This window comes from Truncatella angustata (assembly GCF_020726525.1).
Source record: "Truncatella angustata strain MPI-SDFR-AT-0073 chromosome Unknown BKA67scaffold_10, whole genome shotgun sequence".
In the NCBI taxonomy this organism is placed as follows: Eukaryota; Fungi; Ascomycota; class Sordariomycetes; order Amphisphaeriales; family Sporocadaceae; genus Truncatella; species Truncatella angustata.
The window spans coordinates 445087-461511 of NW_025763390.1; the positions used below are offsets into that span (position 1 = coordinate 445087).

Here is a 16425-nt window from a genome sequence, read left to right on the forward strand (position 1 = left end):
AGATGGATGGAATGTCAGTATGAGAGCTTTTGAATTTTCTCAGAGTGTGTGGATTGCTAGTTCCTCATGCAAAACCGGGAAACGACAGAGATGTGCAAATAAAATGGATAGATGGGATTTGTATGGTAAAGAGAGTGATGGTTGTAGATGGGTCACAGGGGCAAGGGGTCCCAAGTACCTGGTTTCGAGAGCCCAAGGAATGCGAAGGTGCAAAGAAGATTAGAGGGTAGATGGAAAGAGATTGGGTTATGATAGGCAAAAAAAGCGTCTTTCTTCGTCAGTTTGATGTTGGTTGGCAAGAGCAGTTGAGGGTGTGCCTGCTGCACGTTCTTCAAATATTGGCTTTTAGGGGAAAGTGGTGACCGATTAGTCCGCTGGTTGATGGCAACCAGAGCAGCCAGAGAATGGCGAATAGGGTATTCTTTTATGAACTTACAAAATAAGTCTCTGGGATATCAGATGGACTTAAGACGAGAACCAGGCTTCATTGAACACAGCTCTTCGGATGAAAATTCTGTAGAAGTCCTTCACAATGAGCTTGCTCCTGTCTGAATGTGTTAGAACCTAGTTGCCGATCTGAAAGAGTGGCTACCACGGATGTTAGAGGATCAGACAGATTATGTGCTGTCGTCTGAGAGGGAGTGTGAACGAATTATCAGGACTGGATCTGGCAAGCCAAAATCAGAGTAACCGGTGTGGTTTCTGATATTGGTTCTAGCCCTGGATGTGATGGTGAAGACTGAACAACAAAGACCTTCGGTTAGCTGTTAGAATTCTTTTCCAGGCGAAAACGAGTGGCAGAAAAATTTGTATTATGAAGCCGGAAGGGTCCGGAAGGGGTCCGTATCACAGAAGCAGAGCGTCTCAATCAAATTGTCCTCTACCAGGCAAGAAGAAGTGGCAGAATAATTTCCATTAGAAAGCCGGAAGGGTCCGGAAAGGTCCGTATCACTAAGCGGAGTGTATAAAGTGCAATAAAATTTTGCGTATTTATGGATGGATAGAAACACAATGTGAATGAACCCCAGCAGGTTGCGGATATAATGAAGCGGATTGTGGAAACACCATGCTCCTTTGCCAGAAGAACGGGAATGGCGGCATGGTTTGGAGAAGACTCCAAAGTGGAAGATGTAGACGCATACAGCTGAGTATGTGAGACTGCTATTCTACAGTCGTCGAAAAGGGGTACTAAAACAAGTCGCTTGATCCTCTGTGAGGGTTGTACAAGCAACCTAGAGCGAGTGAAATACATCATGCTTTGCTTGCTAGCAATAATAAATGTTAGCGTACATGAGCAAACATCCGGCATGATCTAGACATGTGTAGCCGATTATGTGTAGAGTATCACGAAAATTCACTGCTGGTCGAAACTTTTGAACAAAGACGAGAACATCAAATTCTGGGAACGCAGGTCAAGGGAACCTAGAGTAATTTGCAACATCGGCGACAAGTATTGAACAAAGCTTCAATATTATCTAGTAGGAGATTGCAAGGTCTCGAATATAAAAATACATGAACATCAAAGAAAAAGAGTATAGGGGTAGTATTTCACGTGCTCCGTGGTTGCGCTCCGATGATTGGTTCAGATCGAGAAGATGGCCGCCCACATTGGCCAGTAGAACATCAAGTGTGGCTGTCTACCTCTATCTGCCATGATAGCGTCTAGAAAACAAAAAGAAGCCATATGGCATGTACAGGTGGTAAGACTCTTACATGCTGGCAATCACAAGAAAGAGAGACTGCATGCTTCGAGTGTTCGTGAGGTATAGGGCCCTTAATGGAAGCTGGACCGTTAAGGACGCCAGATAATAATAAAGTATAAATCGTTGCATACCGGGAGACGAACAGAAAGATCCGGAGGAAGCTTTTGAAAAGAACTTTTGAATTTCATCAAGAAACAAAACTGTTCTCAAGAGTCAGTGAGCAGTGGCTCAGAGAAGTGAGCCTAGACGCCTTCAGTTATAGAGAAACATCACGCGGATGTATCGAAATTAAGGCTGCAATATTAATATAAGACCAGAAAAAGACAAAGACAAGGACAAATTTAAGAATAAACAATACTGGCGCGATTCAACTTTGCTCATCGTTGCGTCTTGCATAGTTCTAGTGGCAAGCCTTGACCTATTAAGATTAACACTGAGCCTCGATGGTATGGAACGTTATTGACAATGCCACTGCCACTCGGCATGTACTGCATAATGAAGAGAGATATTACATCTTGAAGTCACGATGCTGATAAGAACCTGCAACCTTGTCACTTGACCTTGAAAAAAACACCCAATTGAAGCTCTGATGAACAGGTGAATTATTGACAGTAGGCTATTAAGGGTATAATTATCACCATTGAATGAAATGGCTAAATAGACTGGTAGTTACTCTTCACTGTTGACCATGAAAAGAAGCTCATGAAATGGGCGACGGTGAATATCTGCAAGCCACAGTGACCTGCGTCCCCAAGGCTTAAGCTGACGATACCGGAAAGCCACTAAAATTGGCCTTCGCTCTTACCGTTGGATCAGAACCGGATTTTTGCGTGTCCATTCCAAATGCATCACTTTTGTGCCCCTAATTCATAGTAGCTCTCGCCGAAATTGGCTCAGAACTATCTAGGACCAGGAACTCACCCTGCGACGACAAGTGTTGCCAATATTCAATCATCTCCCGCAGTACAGAGCCAGCAAGGGCATTAGGGGTCCCTGAGTTAGGGATATAAGGTGATGCCTGCCATAGTAATTATCCTTGCAAGAAATGCAATCCTGATGAAATAAATATTCACACCCGGAAGAAGAACGCAGTCTTGGCAGCTACCCTACCCTACGTATAGGAGGAAAATTAAACTCACTATATAATCAATACTGATACAGGTACATTGCTTCAACAAAAAGGAGCCCAAAAGCTGTTGAGTTGACCAATGAATAAGTTGTTGGTGGCACCTAAAGGAGAGCGATAGCACGTTTGGACACCAAGGCTTGAAATTTATGCTACTGTACTTCTGAGATTGATGTAAGGGATGACCGAAATATCAGTGCACCAACCACACGCTTGGTTGGTCCTGTGTAATCCGTACTGGCGGGGTATTTCCGTGTGCTTTATCCTGCACATGTGCAGGTAAGCCATGCAGTCAAGTGGAGTCAGGTAGTAATGTACTAATGTACGGATCCGTACAAAGTACACAGCCCCGTGAGGCAGACATGTACTCGCAGACATGTACTTCTCAGTTGATTCAAAAGCTGATGGCTCATATATCATGATTTCCGAGCGACCAATACCGCACACCCATTGTCAGTTTCATCATTGATCTTTGTGGCCCTTCATAAGCCGCCTACATTTGGATGACCCAGACGTGATTCTCGTTAGGCGTTGTCCACATCCGTGGGTGGGCTGACAGACATGTGCTATCAACTTGTTGAGATATACAGTGGCTGCGGATGTCTTTACTACCAGCATGCAATTGACAGATGTTCCAGCTACGGGAAACGCGGTCATGGGATAACAAAAAGAACAATTCGAGTGGGCTATGCATGCATCGAACATAACCGAAGTCTCGGAAACAGTTATCCAGATTCAAACAGTTGGCCATTACAGAATTCACCTCCTGCGCCAGTGCAACCGCAACAAACATTGAAGCATGCCACAAAGGTCATCAAACAACAAGAGCACTTATACCAGAAGCTCCTTGAATACAACATAAATTCCAAACAAGACATTAGGTCGAACTTGGAGGATAGATCTCAAGTTGAGATCCCAGGACAAGGCAGTGATATCATTCACAAGATTTTGAGCAGCCAAAAACAGTCTATTGGTACGGGAGCAGGATCTCAGTCAGATCCACCAACGAGCAGTTGCGCCGATTCTGAGCTCAATGATGAACAGAAGTTGGTAGCTGTACCCTTCGTGCCAAATGCTGGACTCGAAATCTCACTGCCTAATCGCAACTCAGGAGGCAAAAATACTGGTGTATCTCAAGATGACCACGAGAATGGACGAACAAATCATCCCAGGAATGTCGAAACGCCAATAACAATCAATGCCGACTTGAACAGTGAGAGTTTCAAGAATGTTCACCTCGGACCTAAGGTCGACCTTGTCATTGACACCGTTTATGAGGAAGAGATTTTAGACGACGCAATATCATCCAACATGACTTCCATCTTTGATGGCAGCAAACGTGCAAAGTCTAGCGTAACTTCTGCTCAACCTACAGAGTCACCGAACGCCGTGGATTCGCTAGTAAATGGTTTGATTTACGATACCATACTTCAGTATCTATGGCCGCAGCTATTTCTTCGACTGAATTCCAAGAACGTCTCCCGTGCATATGTTACTCGGCTCCTTTTTAGGTATAGTCTGGACTTACAGAATCTGGCCCAAAACATGAAGGAATCGGAGTCATATAGCCAGAGGATAAGAGCAGCGAGATTTGTGGAGCGAAAACGAGAAGCACTGGCTCAAGAGATTTGCAATTGGTTCCAACTACCCGCACCGCAAGACGATGAGGCAGAACCTCAATTCGCCAACTTGACCGACCTCCCAATTGAGACCGATAGGGACATTGAGATCCAGGATATCGAACAAGAAGATTCCGCCCAGGTTGACTTGCTCAAGAACTTCCTTTTCCAGACCGATCCTTTCTACTACTTCAGAGAAAATGTGAGGGCTCTCGTGGAACAACCGCTAGTTCTTCCGTTCAGAATCCGCTCACTCGATTATGCTCGACGATGGTTCGACAATGTGGGGATCTCCTTGCGTAAACCCACACTACAAACAAGTCAGCAGAGGGTATATTATACTTGCGTATGTACATGAATGAGCACCACTCTTATTTGAAAGCTAACCTAGGTTAGAAATGTGGCCAGAAGCTGTACGACGATTATTCTGAGTCGAGGCAAGGAGCCCTGCTTGAATTGAAGCTCCTATTATCTCAGTATGGGATACAGACTTTCTCAACCGGCGACGTGGAGTCGCAGATTCCCCAGGCTCCTGCCACCAACTCCAAGATTCCACCATCTTTGCCAAGCAAGCAAAGGGGCCGGCACCCCGATATTAGACTTCCAATATTCTGGCAGGGCCAGAATAAGATTGAGCTTGGCAAATGCCGAACTAAACTCGGAAGCAATGAGGCCGAAGACAAACATAACTACGTTCTCACATGTCTCCCATTTGGCCGTTTTGTATCCAAACTACGTCAACCCGAAGTTTGTACGGTAGATTCAGATCAGGACTTCTTTGCCCTACTTCGAGTAATGTATCGGGAAAATCGAAGCAAACTTCCACTTTCGCTCCTGCGTCGAGTCAAGTCCATCAAATTTGTCCAGGTCAGTCTGTCATTCTCGAGTACAAGGCAAGCTAATCGCTGATGCGAGATATACAGATGGAGATGTACCATAAGGACCTTGCAGATATACGGTCCTATCCTAGCCTCCCTTCAGACAACCATAAAGATCAGTACTTCTATGACCCGATGCCGGCAGACTTGATGCCGCCGATTGGCTCCAATCTGCTGGTACATCTATTTGAAAACCCAACACACGCAGGTGTCCTCCCCAATTTGTATTCCAGGATACCAAAGAAATTGCGAGAAAAGTTAGCGCCTTGTCCTCAAAAGGGCACATCGGTCGGCTGGGGGCTTGCTTTCACTGAAGGGATAGACACTTTCATATTCTTTCTCTGCGGCTGCCTTGGGTTTCTTGTATGTTTGGTCGTCGCACTCGTCTGGACAGCAACGAAAGGTGACGTTCAAGGTGGGTTCGGGATAGGCGCCTTTCTCCTAAGCTTCATGGTCTTCTGCGGAGGATTGATTCATTCCTCGATCGCGGTCACTGGCCAGCACTGAATAGGACCCGCACTTGCAAACATGGACGACGGAAGGATTCAGTACTCATTATTCCTGAGCATTCGTACTTTCTATAGGCCCAAAACGCCAGAGATGTTGTACATATACATATATTGCTGCTTATCGTAACATGCTTATTTCTTGCCTCCCGGTGCTGTAAACTAGTGTTAGCATAACGATAATACCGTTGACCCCTGAACGAGCTCCGCCTTACCTGGAGGAGGTCCCCTCTTCTTCTTTGGCGGTGCCTTTCCACGCTGCTGTCGCCTAGAGACACCGTTAGCATCCAAGTATAGCACACGATCCATGTTCGGTCCACTAACCCGGCCAGATGCTCCTGCCAGTCTTCCCACTCTTCGTCGATGCCTTCAAGCTCCAGACCCTTGAACTCCTTGAACAGATCCTTCAAGACAGGGCCCCTCTGTGGGTAGTACTGAGCCATGCTAGGTCCCTTTAGTCGCTGTCGCAGAATCTTGTTGCCCATGCGTACGCCGCCGGGGTTGAAAGTTGTCGAGAAGATTTCGCATTGTTTCTGATCAACGTCAGCTGCTATTGCGCACCCGGTCGCGCTAGCATGGAGCGTACCTTCATCAGGGCGAGCACCCGTGTTCGTGGGACTGCCATCTTGCCGCCGGGTTCTGTGATTGACGGTGGCTGCAATTGAATTCACACTTACTGCGAGCTCAGGAGCTTCATTCACCATGACCAAATTTCCGCGCGACCGGATGATGCACGGTTGTTATCGATAAGACCCAGCAGGAAGGGCCCCACTTGCCGCTGCCGCTTAGACTGATCGTGCGCTACAGCACCCTGGCCCAATTTCTCGGGCTAGACTACAGTACGAAATGAAATACCTTTGAAAATTCAAGGCTACAACTTGGCACACAGCAGTGCGACTCACCATCACAAGTTATTTCGACCGAGTTTCAAAGGCTCAGGCGTTGGGGACATTCCCATCGACGGGGTCAACAGATTTACGAGACAGAATTTGTCGAGAAGGGAGGACCTGGTTCATGTGAAATAAGCTGGCCGTTACTCTTCCTTGGTTTGGTCGGCCTTTTGGGTCCGAATCCTGGTACTATAAGAGCTGGACAGCAGAACGCTTGCCCAGCAACTACCATCATGTCAAAAAGGTCACTCTCCGAGGCATGGCCTCTTGACACTCCCGAAAATCTTGACTCGGTAAACTTGATCATTCACCAAGCGGAAGATTTGTTGCGAGCTGCACATGATTTCAAGCATGGCATCATGGCAGGAAAGCCCCATGAACATGGCAATGCAGACCATCTTAAGTCGATTGTTTCTGAGATATCCTCGACACTAGGGAACCTGGACCACGAACCTTCAGCCTCGCACATGAAAGCCATCAGATTGGAAAGCTCCAGATCTGTGTCGAGCCAGGCCCCCATCGCGGTCACACTCACGCCATGGACACAAGACGACCTGCAACATCGTAAGCCTCCATTAGAGAGTATTCATAATGCTTCCTTGGAACGGGCAGTCTTCACCCATTGTGGTATTTCGAGAAATGTAGCCGAGAATTACGAACGGCTGGAATGGATTGGCGATGCGTACCTCTATCTTATGTCATCTGCGTTCATATATCAGACATTTCCCAACTTGCCAGCAGGACGATGCTCTCAATACCGCGAGTTGCTCGTCCGAAACAAGACACTCGCTAGATATACACAGGAGTATCAGCTAGAAAGGCGCCTGCAGCTCCCACCCGAGTTCCTGGGAGGAAACGAATTTGCTCCTGCCACGAAAAAAGTGTATGATAAGATCCAAGGCGATCTATTTGAAGCATACATTGCGGGTGTCATCTTGGGTGATGCAGATCAAGGGTTGCGGCGCGCCTCGTCATGGGTTAAGACGTTGTGGACGACCGAGCTCAGAGAAGAGCTCAGCAAAGAGTTCAGATACCAGCAAGCAGCCCCCAGAAACAGCTCTCTCCACATCCCGGGCGTTCAAAGTCCAGACTCTCAAGCGGAAACGACACCTCAGGCTAGGATCGTGGAGATGAATGCGAAGGTCCAGCTTGCGCAAGCCATCGGGGCCAAAGGTATCAGAATTGACTATAAGGACGAAGGCGAGCCTAAGAAGGAGAAGAAGACTGGGTTGCCTTGGTACACCGTCGGCGTCTACCTCGATGGATGGGGTGTCAAGAGCTTCAAATTAGGCTATGGCAGTGCCATGAGCAAAAAGGAAGCAGGAACCAAAGCTGCTCAAGCTGCTCTGGATAACAGGAAGATGATCAGCCGCTTTGAGCAGAAGAAGCAAGAGCACGACAAAAAGATGAAGGAACAGGCGGCTTACGCGGAGTGGAAGGCATAAAGGGCAGAGCTCTGTCTACTACATAACTGAAACTGCCCGACTCACTACAGACCATGGCACTGATTACTGCTATGTTTCATGGACAACCATGAACTCATATTTACAGGTCCAGTTTCTCTTCGCCATGGGATGCCTGTGACACCAGTTACTGCCGCAAGCCTGTGGTCGGAACCATGATATGGAAACATGCCTTAGAAACAATTCCAATCAGGTCGCCAGCAGCAAATCGATAGGAAGCTGGACTAATTCTAGCTAGTTTGGCGAACCTTTGAAAGACCCAACCATCAATGATGCGTACTCGGGTATCTTGCCCGTTTCACGTGTCTCTCTCGGGTGAACTAACCCCGCCAAAACGGACTGCTAACCGCTGCAGATTTGTCGTTCAGCAGCCGAGTCAGAGAGCTGGAAGCCGCCAAGCTTTTCCCCAGTTACGCCGAGGCAAAGGGGGGACATGCTAATTTAGAGGACCCATCTGGCGATAACTAAACTGAACATCCCAATCGTGACATAACTCGCCATATGTAATACATACATAGTCCACGTTGTACCCGTAACATTGCTTGATCACCCTTCTGCGACTTGTCTTGTACGGCCATAATTTGATAGGATAACGATTCGGTCCGTTGGGCAGCGGGTGCCTCGATCGCTGCGCAGCTTCACTTCATCTACCCCAATCCCCATACGCAATCCCCGTTACATACCCATATCCATCCATACCCATACGCTTCCTCGGCTTCAGTTCACGTTGCCAACAGCCCACGCACGATAAGAAAGGCGCGGAGGGAGGGCGCCCACGCGCAACGACCAACGACATAACATTTGTACTCACCCCCAAGCAGTGATTGCCTGAGTCAGGGCCACGCACACGATAGGTCCCAATGGCAGACTCAGTCGGTGAGTTGTTCGTTTAATGCTGCTTGCCTTTGCACAAAACCCACATTGCACGTCCAGCGCGATCTCGGAACGGCCCCTAGCCGCACATTCCCAAACCAAACCACCAACACTCCCAACGTGCCCATATGCCTGCCCACATTCCGACGCCTTCGAGGTGGCTTGATATGTCATTTCAAATGCTAATTCACTCCCGCCAACAGATCGGGTGTTTGTGCACGCGCTAAACACGGTCAAGAAGATCCCAAAGACTGGCGCATCACGGCCGCCGCCCTCGGACCGGCTGCGGCTCTATGGCTTGTACAAGCAAGCGATGGAGGGGGACGTCGACGGCGTGATGGAGCGGCCCTCGACCTCGGCCCTCGGCGTCAGCTCCGAGGAGCTGCAGCGCGAGAAGGATAAGTGGGACGCCTGGAACGCCCAGCGCGGACTGAGCCGGACAGAGGCAAAACGACGCTACATCGAGGCCCTCATCGAGACCATGCACCGCTATGCGACGACGCCGGACGCCCGGGAGCTGGTCGCCGAGCTCGAGTTCGTTTGGAACCAGATCAAGAGTAACAGTCCGAGTACGAGCGAGTCGAGCCCCAAGGGCAAGTCGGCTGAGCCGGCGAGGAGGTTTGCCCAGCCTATGAGCGGGACGGAGGGGCCTATGAAAGTCCTGAGTCCTATGAGCGAGGATGATGCCGCTGAGAGGGCATATAGGGAACTACAAGACGATGAAGACGAAGAAGGCGAATACCTCAAGAAAGGCGACAAGTGGTCACGCAAAGTAGAAAGGGCGCTCGTCCGATTATCTACCGAGATCGCGGCTTTGAGAGAACAAATCACAACAGGAAGAGAATGGAGGTCGAAAAAGGAGAGAACCCCCAGGGCTTGGCTGTCGTGGCTCTTTTGGACAACCCTCAAACACCTCGTTACTGACTCGTTCGTATTACTCGTGGTGCTCATTTGGATGCGCCGGCGGAAGGACAGAAGACTGGAGGACTTGTTCAGGTCGGCATTAACGATCGGTAGAGAATATGTGCGGAAGGTCTTACCGTCAAGATGATGATGAACATCGTACTCGACAGGTCATCCTGCTCCTCCTGCTCCTCCAACTTGAATCAATATTTGGGAGCTATGCCGGCCCGACGAAGTTGCGAAGACGTTTGAACAGCTTCGCACTCGTATATATGTCAAATCCCCAACGATTTGTTCTTCTGCAATCCAGCACGTAGCCAGTGTCCACTCCTGGCTTCATCAAAAGACACACCGTCGTGGCCGCTTCCCACTTGGCGCATACTCACCACACATGCTTTCAGGAGTGGTCAAATATCTTCGCCGGATAGGCGCTAACTCGGGTTTGCTGCATAGCAGAGGCTGACGAGAAGCTACCAAGTGTAGCATAGCACACTGATTTGTCTTACTCATAAGGAACGCGCAGTGTCGCCTGAAGGTGATGATCAAGGTTCGCATTTGTGACCTTCCAAACCCGATATTTTTATGTTTGCATGGCGGTTAGCTGAACTTGTCACTTGTAACCACTAAACTAGTTGCGCATATCTGCTAGAAATAAATTCAAATATACAGATAGACAAACCGTCGTCGAGCTATTTTACTACCATGTTATTCTCGTGTCAAGCACGTTCTGTCACAAAGTCATATGCAATAGCGAAATAAAATGCCGAGGACGTTGATGCAGTGACTTGATATTTGCCAGCAGCTTGGGCGTTTGCCAGGGCGAAGTGCGCTTACTGGACCCTGCACAGCGCTGTTGCTTCAGGGTCTGGGAAAGGTGTGGGCCACAAAGGCAACTCTCTCTGCAAGCACTTGCCAGCTTTCAACCAACATAAACATCCACTTGATAGTATGCTCCCGCGAGATATGAACGCGGAAGCTTTCTTCAATGTTACCAGGACATCTGCATTGCGACTGAGGTATTGTTTACTTGGTCTCAAATGATCTACATGGTAAGTTCGGGAGAATTCTGCCTCATAACTTGATGACTTGCTTATTCCCTTCAGCGTTGCCTAGTTCATGTTAAGTCAGAAAGAGCTTTGTCAAACCTGTGGACATTATACTAGAGATGCTGGAGTCTGGCAACATCTACACAGGGAAGACCTTATAGCGCCCAGCTGTTCTCGCTGACTGCTTGGCTGCGTACTCACAAAAATTTGAGATTACTTTACACATACCCAGGCACAAGCAATGCCAGGTTCACCACGCCCAGAGATTCGGCGCAAGCGTCAGGGCTCGCCTCACCCGGGCGCGCGCCGCAGACGTCAAGGGTCACCGCATCCAAACGCCATCCAGGGTGGTTTACTAGGCTCTGGTTCTGCATCCCCGAGCAAGCCCTCATCGGCGGCTCCGTCTCCGCCTGCGGGACCCCAGATCATCCCAGACAATATCCCGGATCTCATCTCCATAACACCTGCGATCTTCGTCCCGGCCACGTATGACTACACGCAGCCACGGTCATCACCCGCCGGCGCCGACGCCACCACCAGAGAAGACGGCACCGGCTCCACCGCCGCGCGCGTCGACCGCGCCATGGCCGAGCTGGAAGACCACATGACGGCCGTGAAGCGCAACATCGCGACCATGGTCCTGCAGCAAGCGCGGAAGATCCACCGGGATGCCGCAGCGGCCGAGCTGCAGCACGCGTCTCAGAACGGTGGGCTGCCCCCGCGCTCGAGACGGCTCCCGCCCACCCAGTCGGACGAGGAGGCGCTGGTCCGGAGCCTGGAGGAGCCGCGCGACCCACGCCGTGCGTACGGCCTCCCCCCAGACTTCGGCTGGGCCAGCGTGCCGCCCGTGGGTCCGGACCCCAGGGACACGCCGCGCGAGGCGGCGGTCACACGCTTCGCGGAGCTGATGAGGTTCGCGGCCATGCAGATGGAGGGGTACGAGATGCACTGCGAGGGCGTGAGGAAGGAGAAGAAGGCACAGGTTGCAAAGGACGTCGCAGAGGAGCTGGCTAGGGACTTGGCGAGACCGTCTTCACCTCAAGCGGAGATGCCAGCAGCCACGACGACCACGACTACGACGGAGGAGGAGGTTGATGACTTTGGTATTCCCATGAATATTGATATGGAATGATGAGATGCAATGCCATGCCTGCGTTGTCACCACAGCGACGTCTCGGTCGTTGAGTCGGGGAGGATACGTCCGGTTCAAGCATACAGAACCTGGCAATCAAGAAGGGGTATTATCGACGAGATATGCGAGGTAAATACCAAGCAAAATCCGCGCTTTCAAGAAACTCGGCATGATATTGTATTTAAGTATTTTAAGCTACTGGGACTATTCAATCTCTTCGATTCTCGGTCTTGACTGAGGTTCCAAACTAGGTAGATCAGGCCGGCCCAAATTCAGACCTGCTATGTGCGCCAATCCCGGCGGTGGATCTCTCGCCTCTGGCAACATGGTGGCCATCTGGAAGTTCTGCAGACTCTCCACCACATCCCGCGCGTGCTGCTGAACCAGCCCATCGTTATCCGCGCCCGCGACATATTCCAATATCCTCGTAATATCTTCGCGACTCGCATCCGTCAGTCCGAACCCCAGGCGCCTGCCCGATTCCTTGGCGTCGGCGAGCGCTCGAACAAACGTCAATACGAGGATAATGGCGGCTCTCCTAAGGATGGCTTTTTCCACCTCGGCCTCTATGGTCAAGATATTGAGACACAAGTCGACGCTGGCCTCGACCAGGGTAGAGCCGTAGCCGGAGATGTTGGTCTCCAAGCCAATCGAGAAGACCGAGAGCGCAGAGGCGCGGATACGGACATCTTCGCTGCCGCGCTTGCTCTCCCAGCCCTGCAGGATCTGAGCCAAGATGTCATTCCTGGCCTTTTCCTCCTCGCTCTGATCCTGGCCTCCTCCTTCCTCTTGCAGCTCGCTCAGATCGGGCACGTCGCCTCCCCAGGCCTTCTCGGCGGCCTTTTGTTTTCGCTCGCGCAGCCGCTGGTCGCGGGTCTGCCTTTCCTCCGTTTTGGGCCTGTGACCGCGCCGTCCGGCGGTCGAGAGCATGCTCTCGCCGACCTGCGTTGCGGCATCGCCAGTAAACATATTGCCTAGTCGCTGGGTCACCTGGAGGATGGTCTCGCCAAAGCGCAGACGCGTATCCACGTTCGCCTTTTCGTCGGCGTCGACATAGTGGTCTAGCAGTTCCTTGATGACAGACTTTGGATGTTTCTCTGCAAGCTGAACAAAGAGCTTCATGACTCGAGCATTGATGTAGTCTTCATCCTCGCCTAGCAGGGATGAACATAAAACAAGAACACCTTGAATGTCGAGAATAGGGCTGTTGGCCCTAATAAGGTTTGATATGAGGTTCAGACCTTCGGAGCGTACAGGCGGTGGAGAGTCTAGTTGAGTGATGTAAGATAGAGCTAGGTTGTAAGTCTTGCGGTCTTCGACTTGACGGTCTGTAGGTGCGGTCGGGCGTTCAGAAGGGTCCTCAATCTCATCTCTGTACTTTAGAAGCAGGGAAAGATTATTTGCCGTCTGTGAAATATCATGATGATTCCCCGAGCTGATTTTGCCAAGGGATGCCTCGATGGACGCAAGAAGGCTGCCGTCAACGTCCGATTTCTGGAAGCTGGGAGCTGTGATAACAATATTAAGAAGACTCAGTGCAACTGCCACAGAGTCCGGGTTCTCGGAAGATGCATCGTAATCAGTCAGCACCTGATGAGCCAACTCAAGCAGACCCTTCGAGCCAGCCACAAGCTTCTCAGGTATCCTGTCCATCATAGTCTGGAGAACTTGTATTTCAAAAATACGTTTCATCGGATCATCAACTTTCTCTTCGTCGACTTTGATCTTGATTGCCTGAGCCGATTTTTCTTGTCTGAATGAAGTCCGAAAGAGTGTTAGGAAAACCTTCGAAATGTCGGCTTCGGAGGCAGCGTCCTGCATGAGCTCAACAAGAGAGGTAGCTTTGGCTCCTAAACTAGCTAGATCTAGTTGAATACCAGCTTGAGACCTGGTGTTGCGAATACGTTGTGCCTTGATCTGCGACCCTTCTGAGCCATACTGCCATACTGTATCATCCGAAAGCCGGTCTCCATTGTACAAGAGATCTTCAATAACAGCAGTGTACCTCTCAGCGCTTCCTGAAATCTTCAAGTAGATGGTTAGTAACTTCTTAGCGGGGGTGCAGAAGGCATCGCTGCATTCTTGGTCCGCATCAGGCCACGAGCTGAGTGCCCATAATGGCTTCAGAAGAGGTGAGAGAAGCCTCGTGGACAAGCCAGGATTAGGATGCGAGTTCAGAAGTGCGGTCAAACGCTTCAGTGCATGGGCCAAGTCATCAGATCGTACTATGACCGTTTCTCTTTGTAAATCAACGACCTCGTCGGGACCTGCACTGAATACTAGTGTCTCGCCAGTCGACTTCTCGGGCGACAGGGATGGATTGACGGCAGCAAGCATCGGGGTTGCGAAAGCTGTCCAGCCTGCCGTGCCCGGCGCACCAAATTGCCTCCTACCTAATATGCCGAATCCAATCACATAGGAAGCGACCTTGACTAGGTCCGAGCCCTCCGTGCCATCGAGCAGTGCAAGGAGCTGAGGCGCTATGCCCGGATACCACTCCTTGGGCGGAACACCAGCTGGTGGTGCCGACAAAAGGTTGGCCGCTATCTTCAGAGCCTCCATAGTGATGTTTGCGCCACGTTTCTGCGGACCTGCAGCCTCGGAAGCCTTGACGGTGCTCGAGGGATGAGTTGTGAAAACAAACTCTAGCGTGGCTCTGACACCGTCGGGTCTTTGAGGCAGCAATGTGAGAACATCCATAAATCTTAGAGCCAACCATCTTGGCACTCGGCTGGGCTTGATCAAAGCATTGAGCGCTGCAATGAGTGACGAGGTTCCCGTCCTAAGGAACAATCAGATACTGCTGATAGATTGAAGCCTACCACGCCTACCTTGATATGAGCACGCCAAATTCTTTTTGGCCCTCTGCACGAGACGCATCATTGCTGGTGGGGTCGAAGGCTTTGGTTCCTATAGTCTCAAGAGCTGCGTGTAGAGAACCCTGCGTCGCCGCTGCAGTCTTGCTCATTGCGTTTAGCTGATAGCGACGATATCTGAGCAGCAGTTGTTCTCAATCCTAGTTGGAAGTGTGAGGGTATGGTGCATCAGATTCGAGCAATACAGAATGTTCAGTTTGTGATCATATTGCGCAGTGGCGAGGACTGTATGCGAATTTGATTGTGCATACGGATCCTTACAGTGTTGGTCAGCAAGCTCATAGTGGATGGTGGACTGTGCTACGGTCTGGAATATTGAGGCTAGTCTAGACTAGACTAGACTGGACTAACCTTAGTCCAGAGCACGTGCCGGCGCTCGCTTAGCGCGTTCTGTTCACTAATTACAGAAGCCCCGACGCGACGCGGGTCTCGAATGTTTACTTCCTTCTCATACATCACACCTCTGTGATTGCCATGCCTGATCGTCGATAGAATCCCTGGATCAGTACTCGAGATGGGCTTCAGGTCAGCAATCAATCGAGATACGATCGCGGTCATGGATGATTTTGTCTCATCGTAACCTCAAGAAGAAGCTCTCTCGCCTTGTCTCCCTCTGGTAGGGATACGGGCATCACACAACTTGCACTAATGCCTCCCCCACAGTTCTCCGACTCCCGTTTTCCGAAAGGAATGTCTGACGACCCCATGGTCAGTCTTAAGCTCCGCATAGCACGTCGCAGTACGGGGTCCGTAGCAGTCCTGATGTGCTTGCCGCGTGAGGCTTGCTATGCGAGAGGAGCCAGCTGGCCTGGCAGGCGGACTGGCTATTGGGAACGGTGTTTCGGAACTTAACCCTAAGCCCTCATTTGGTTTCAAGTCTTGCGCTCATAGTCGTCCAAATTCATTTTCTACACTGCTCGATTGTTCTTGCGATGCCGTGCGCTGCTGAAAAGCAGCCAGCGCCTAGCAGACTTCTTGCGGTCGAAGGGTGATGGGACATTCCAGATGCCCTTGCGGCGAGCGAGGACTTTTGCTATGAGTTGAATGTAAGAGCCCCTGGTCTGGTGGCCGCTCGTCAGCATTATGTCACTGGAAATTGTACTCTGGTCAGTATGGATCGTTTCGTTGGTGGTCATCTGCGTGGTTGCCCGGGAGATGTTTATCAATTGTTACTGTCTGTTTGGATTTCAATGGTCACTTGACCATTGGTACATATGGTGATACGAGGGAGAGCTCAGTAATGGCCACAGACAATCAGATTTGCGGCACTTCATCCTCCCGATGACCTATCCGCCAGAATTGTTCCGTCCGAACAAGTGGAGGTCATACGGCTATAACAGAAGTGCCATGGAATCTGATGTGCCTCCTGCCATGCTATTCGCTTTCAGTACCCTCGTATACCCTGTTGTA

The 16425-nt window shown here is 50.3% G+C and overlaps 6 protein-coding genes across 6 annotated transcripts; 4 read left to right on the forward strand and 2 right to left on the reverse strand.

Annotated features, from left to right (window-relative positions):
* Nucleotides 1-3390: 3390 nt before the first annotated feature.
* BKA67DRAFT_663766 (uncharacterized protein) lies at nucleotides 3391-5833 on the forward strand (the record flags this gene model as incomplete). Its single annotated transcript, XM_046108244.1, has 3 exons — nucleotides 3391-4794; nucleotides 4845-5315; nucleotides 5372-5833. 3 exons carry the CDS (start codon nucleotides 3391-3393, stop codon nucleotides 5831-5833), a joined length of 2337 nt encoding a protein of 778 aa, XP_045952401.1.
* Nucleotides 5834-5967: 134 nt separating this feature from the next.
* Nucleotides 5968-6457, reverse strand: BKA67DRAFT_663767 (mitochondrial ribosomal subunit S27-domain-containing protein; the record flags this gene model as incomplete). Its single annotated transcript, XM_046108245.1, has 4 exons — nucleotides 5968-5987; nucleotides 6048-6100; nucleotides 6157-6365; nucleotides 6419-6457. The coding sequence occupies 4 exons, from the start codon at nucleotides 6455-6457 to the stop codon at nucleotides 5968-5970; spliced, it is 321 nt and encodes a 106-aa protein (XP_045952402.1).
* A 498-nt stretch (nucleotides 6458-6955) lies between these two features.
* Nucleotides 6956-8167, forward strand: BKA67DRAFT_540886 (ribonuclease III domain-containing protein; the record flags this gene model as incomplete). Its single annotated transcript, XM_046100830.1, has 1 exon — nucleotides 6956-8167. One exon carries the CDS (start codon nucleotides 6956-6958, stop codon nucleotides 8165-8167), a length of 1212 nt encoding a protein of 403 aa, XP_045952403.1.
* Nucleotides 8168-9045: 878 nt separating this feature from the next.
* BKA67DRAFT_663769 (acyl CoA binding protein-domain-containing protein) lies at nucleotides 9046-10109 on the forward strand (the record flags this gene model as incomplete). Its single annotated transcript, XM_046108246.1, has 2 exons — nucleotides 9046-9061; nucleotides 9262-10109. The coding sequence occupies 2 exons, from the start codon at nucleotides 9046-9048 to the stop codon at nucleotides 10107-10109; spliced, it is 864 nt and encodes a 287-aa protein (XP_045952404.1).
* An 889-nt stretch (nucleotides 10110-10998) lies between these two features.
* On the forward strand, nucleotides 10999-12139 carry BKA67DRAFT_540888 (uncharacterized protein; the record flags this gene model as incomplete). The annotated part of the gene is made up of 2 exons (XM_046100831.1): nucleotides 10999-11010; nucleotides 11240-12139. 2 exons carry the CDS (start codon nucleotides 10999-11001, stop codon nucleotides 12137-12139), a joined length of 912 nt encoding a protein of 303 aa, XP_045952405.1.
* Nucleotides 12140-12343: 204 nt separating this feature from the next.
* BKA67DRAFT_526017 (uncharacterized protein) lies at nucleotides 12344-15107 on the reverse strand (the record flags this gene model as incomplete). The annotated part of the gene is made up of 2 exons (XM_046098718.1): nucleotides 12344-14921; nucleotides 14971-15107. The coding sequence occupies 2 exons, from the start codon at nucleotides 15105-15107 to the stop codon at nucleotides 12344-12346; spliced, it is 2715 nt and encodes a 904-aa protein (XP_045952406.1).
* Between the last annotated feature and the right edge of the window lie 1318 nt (nucleotides 15108-16425).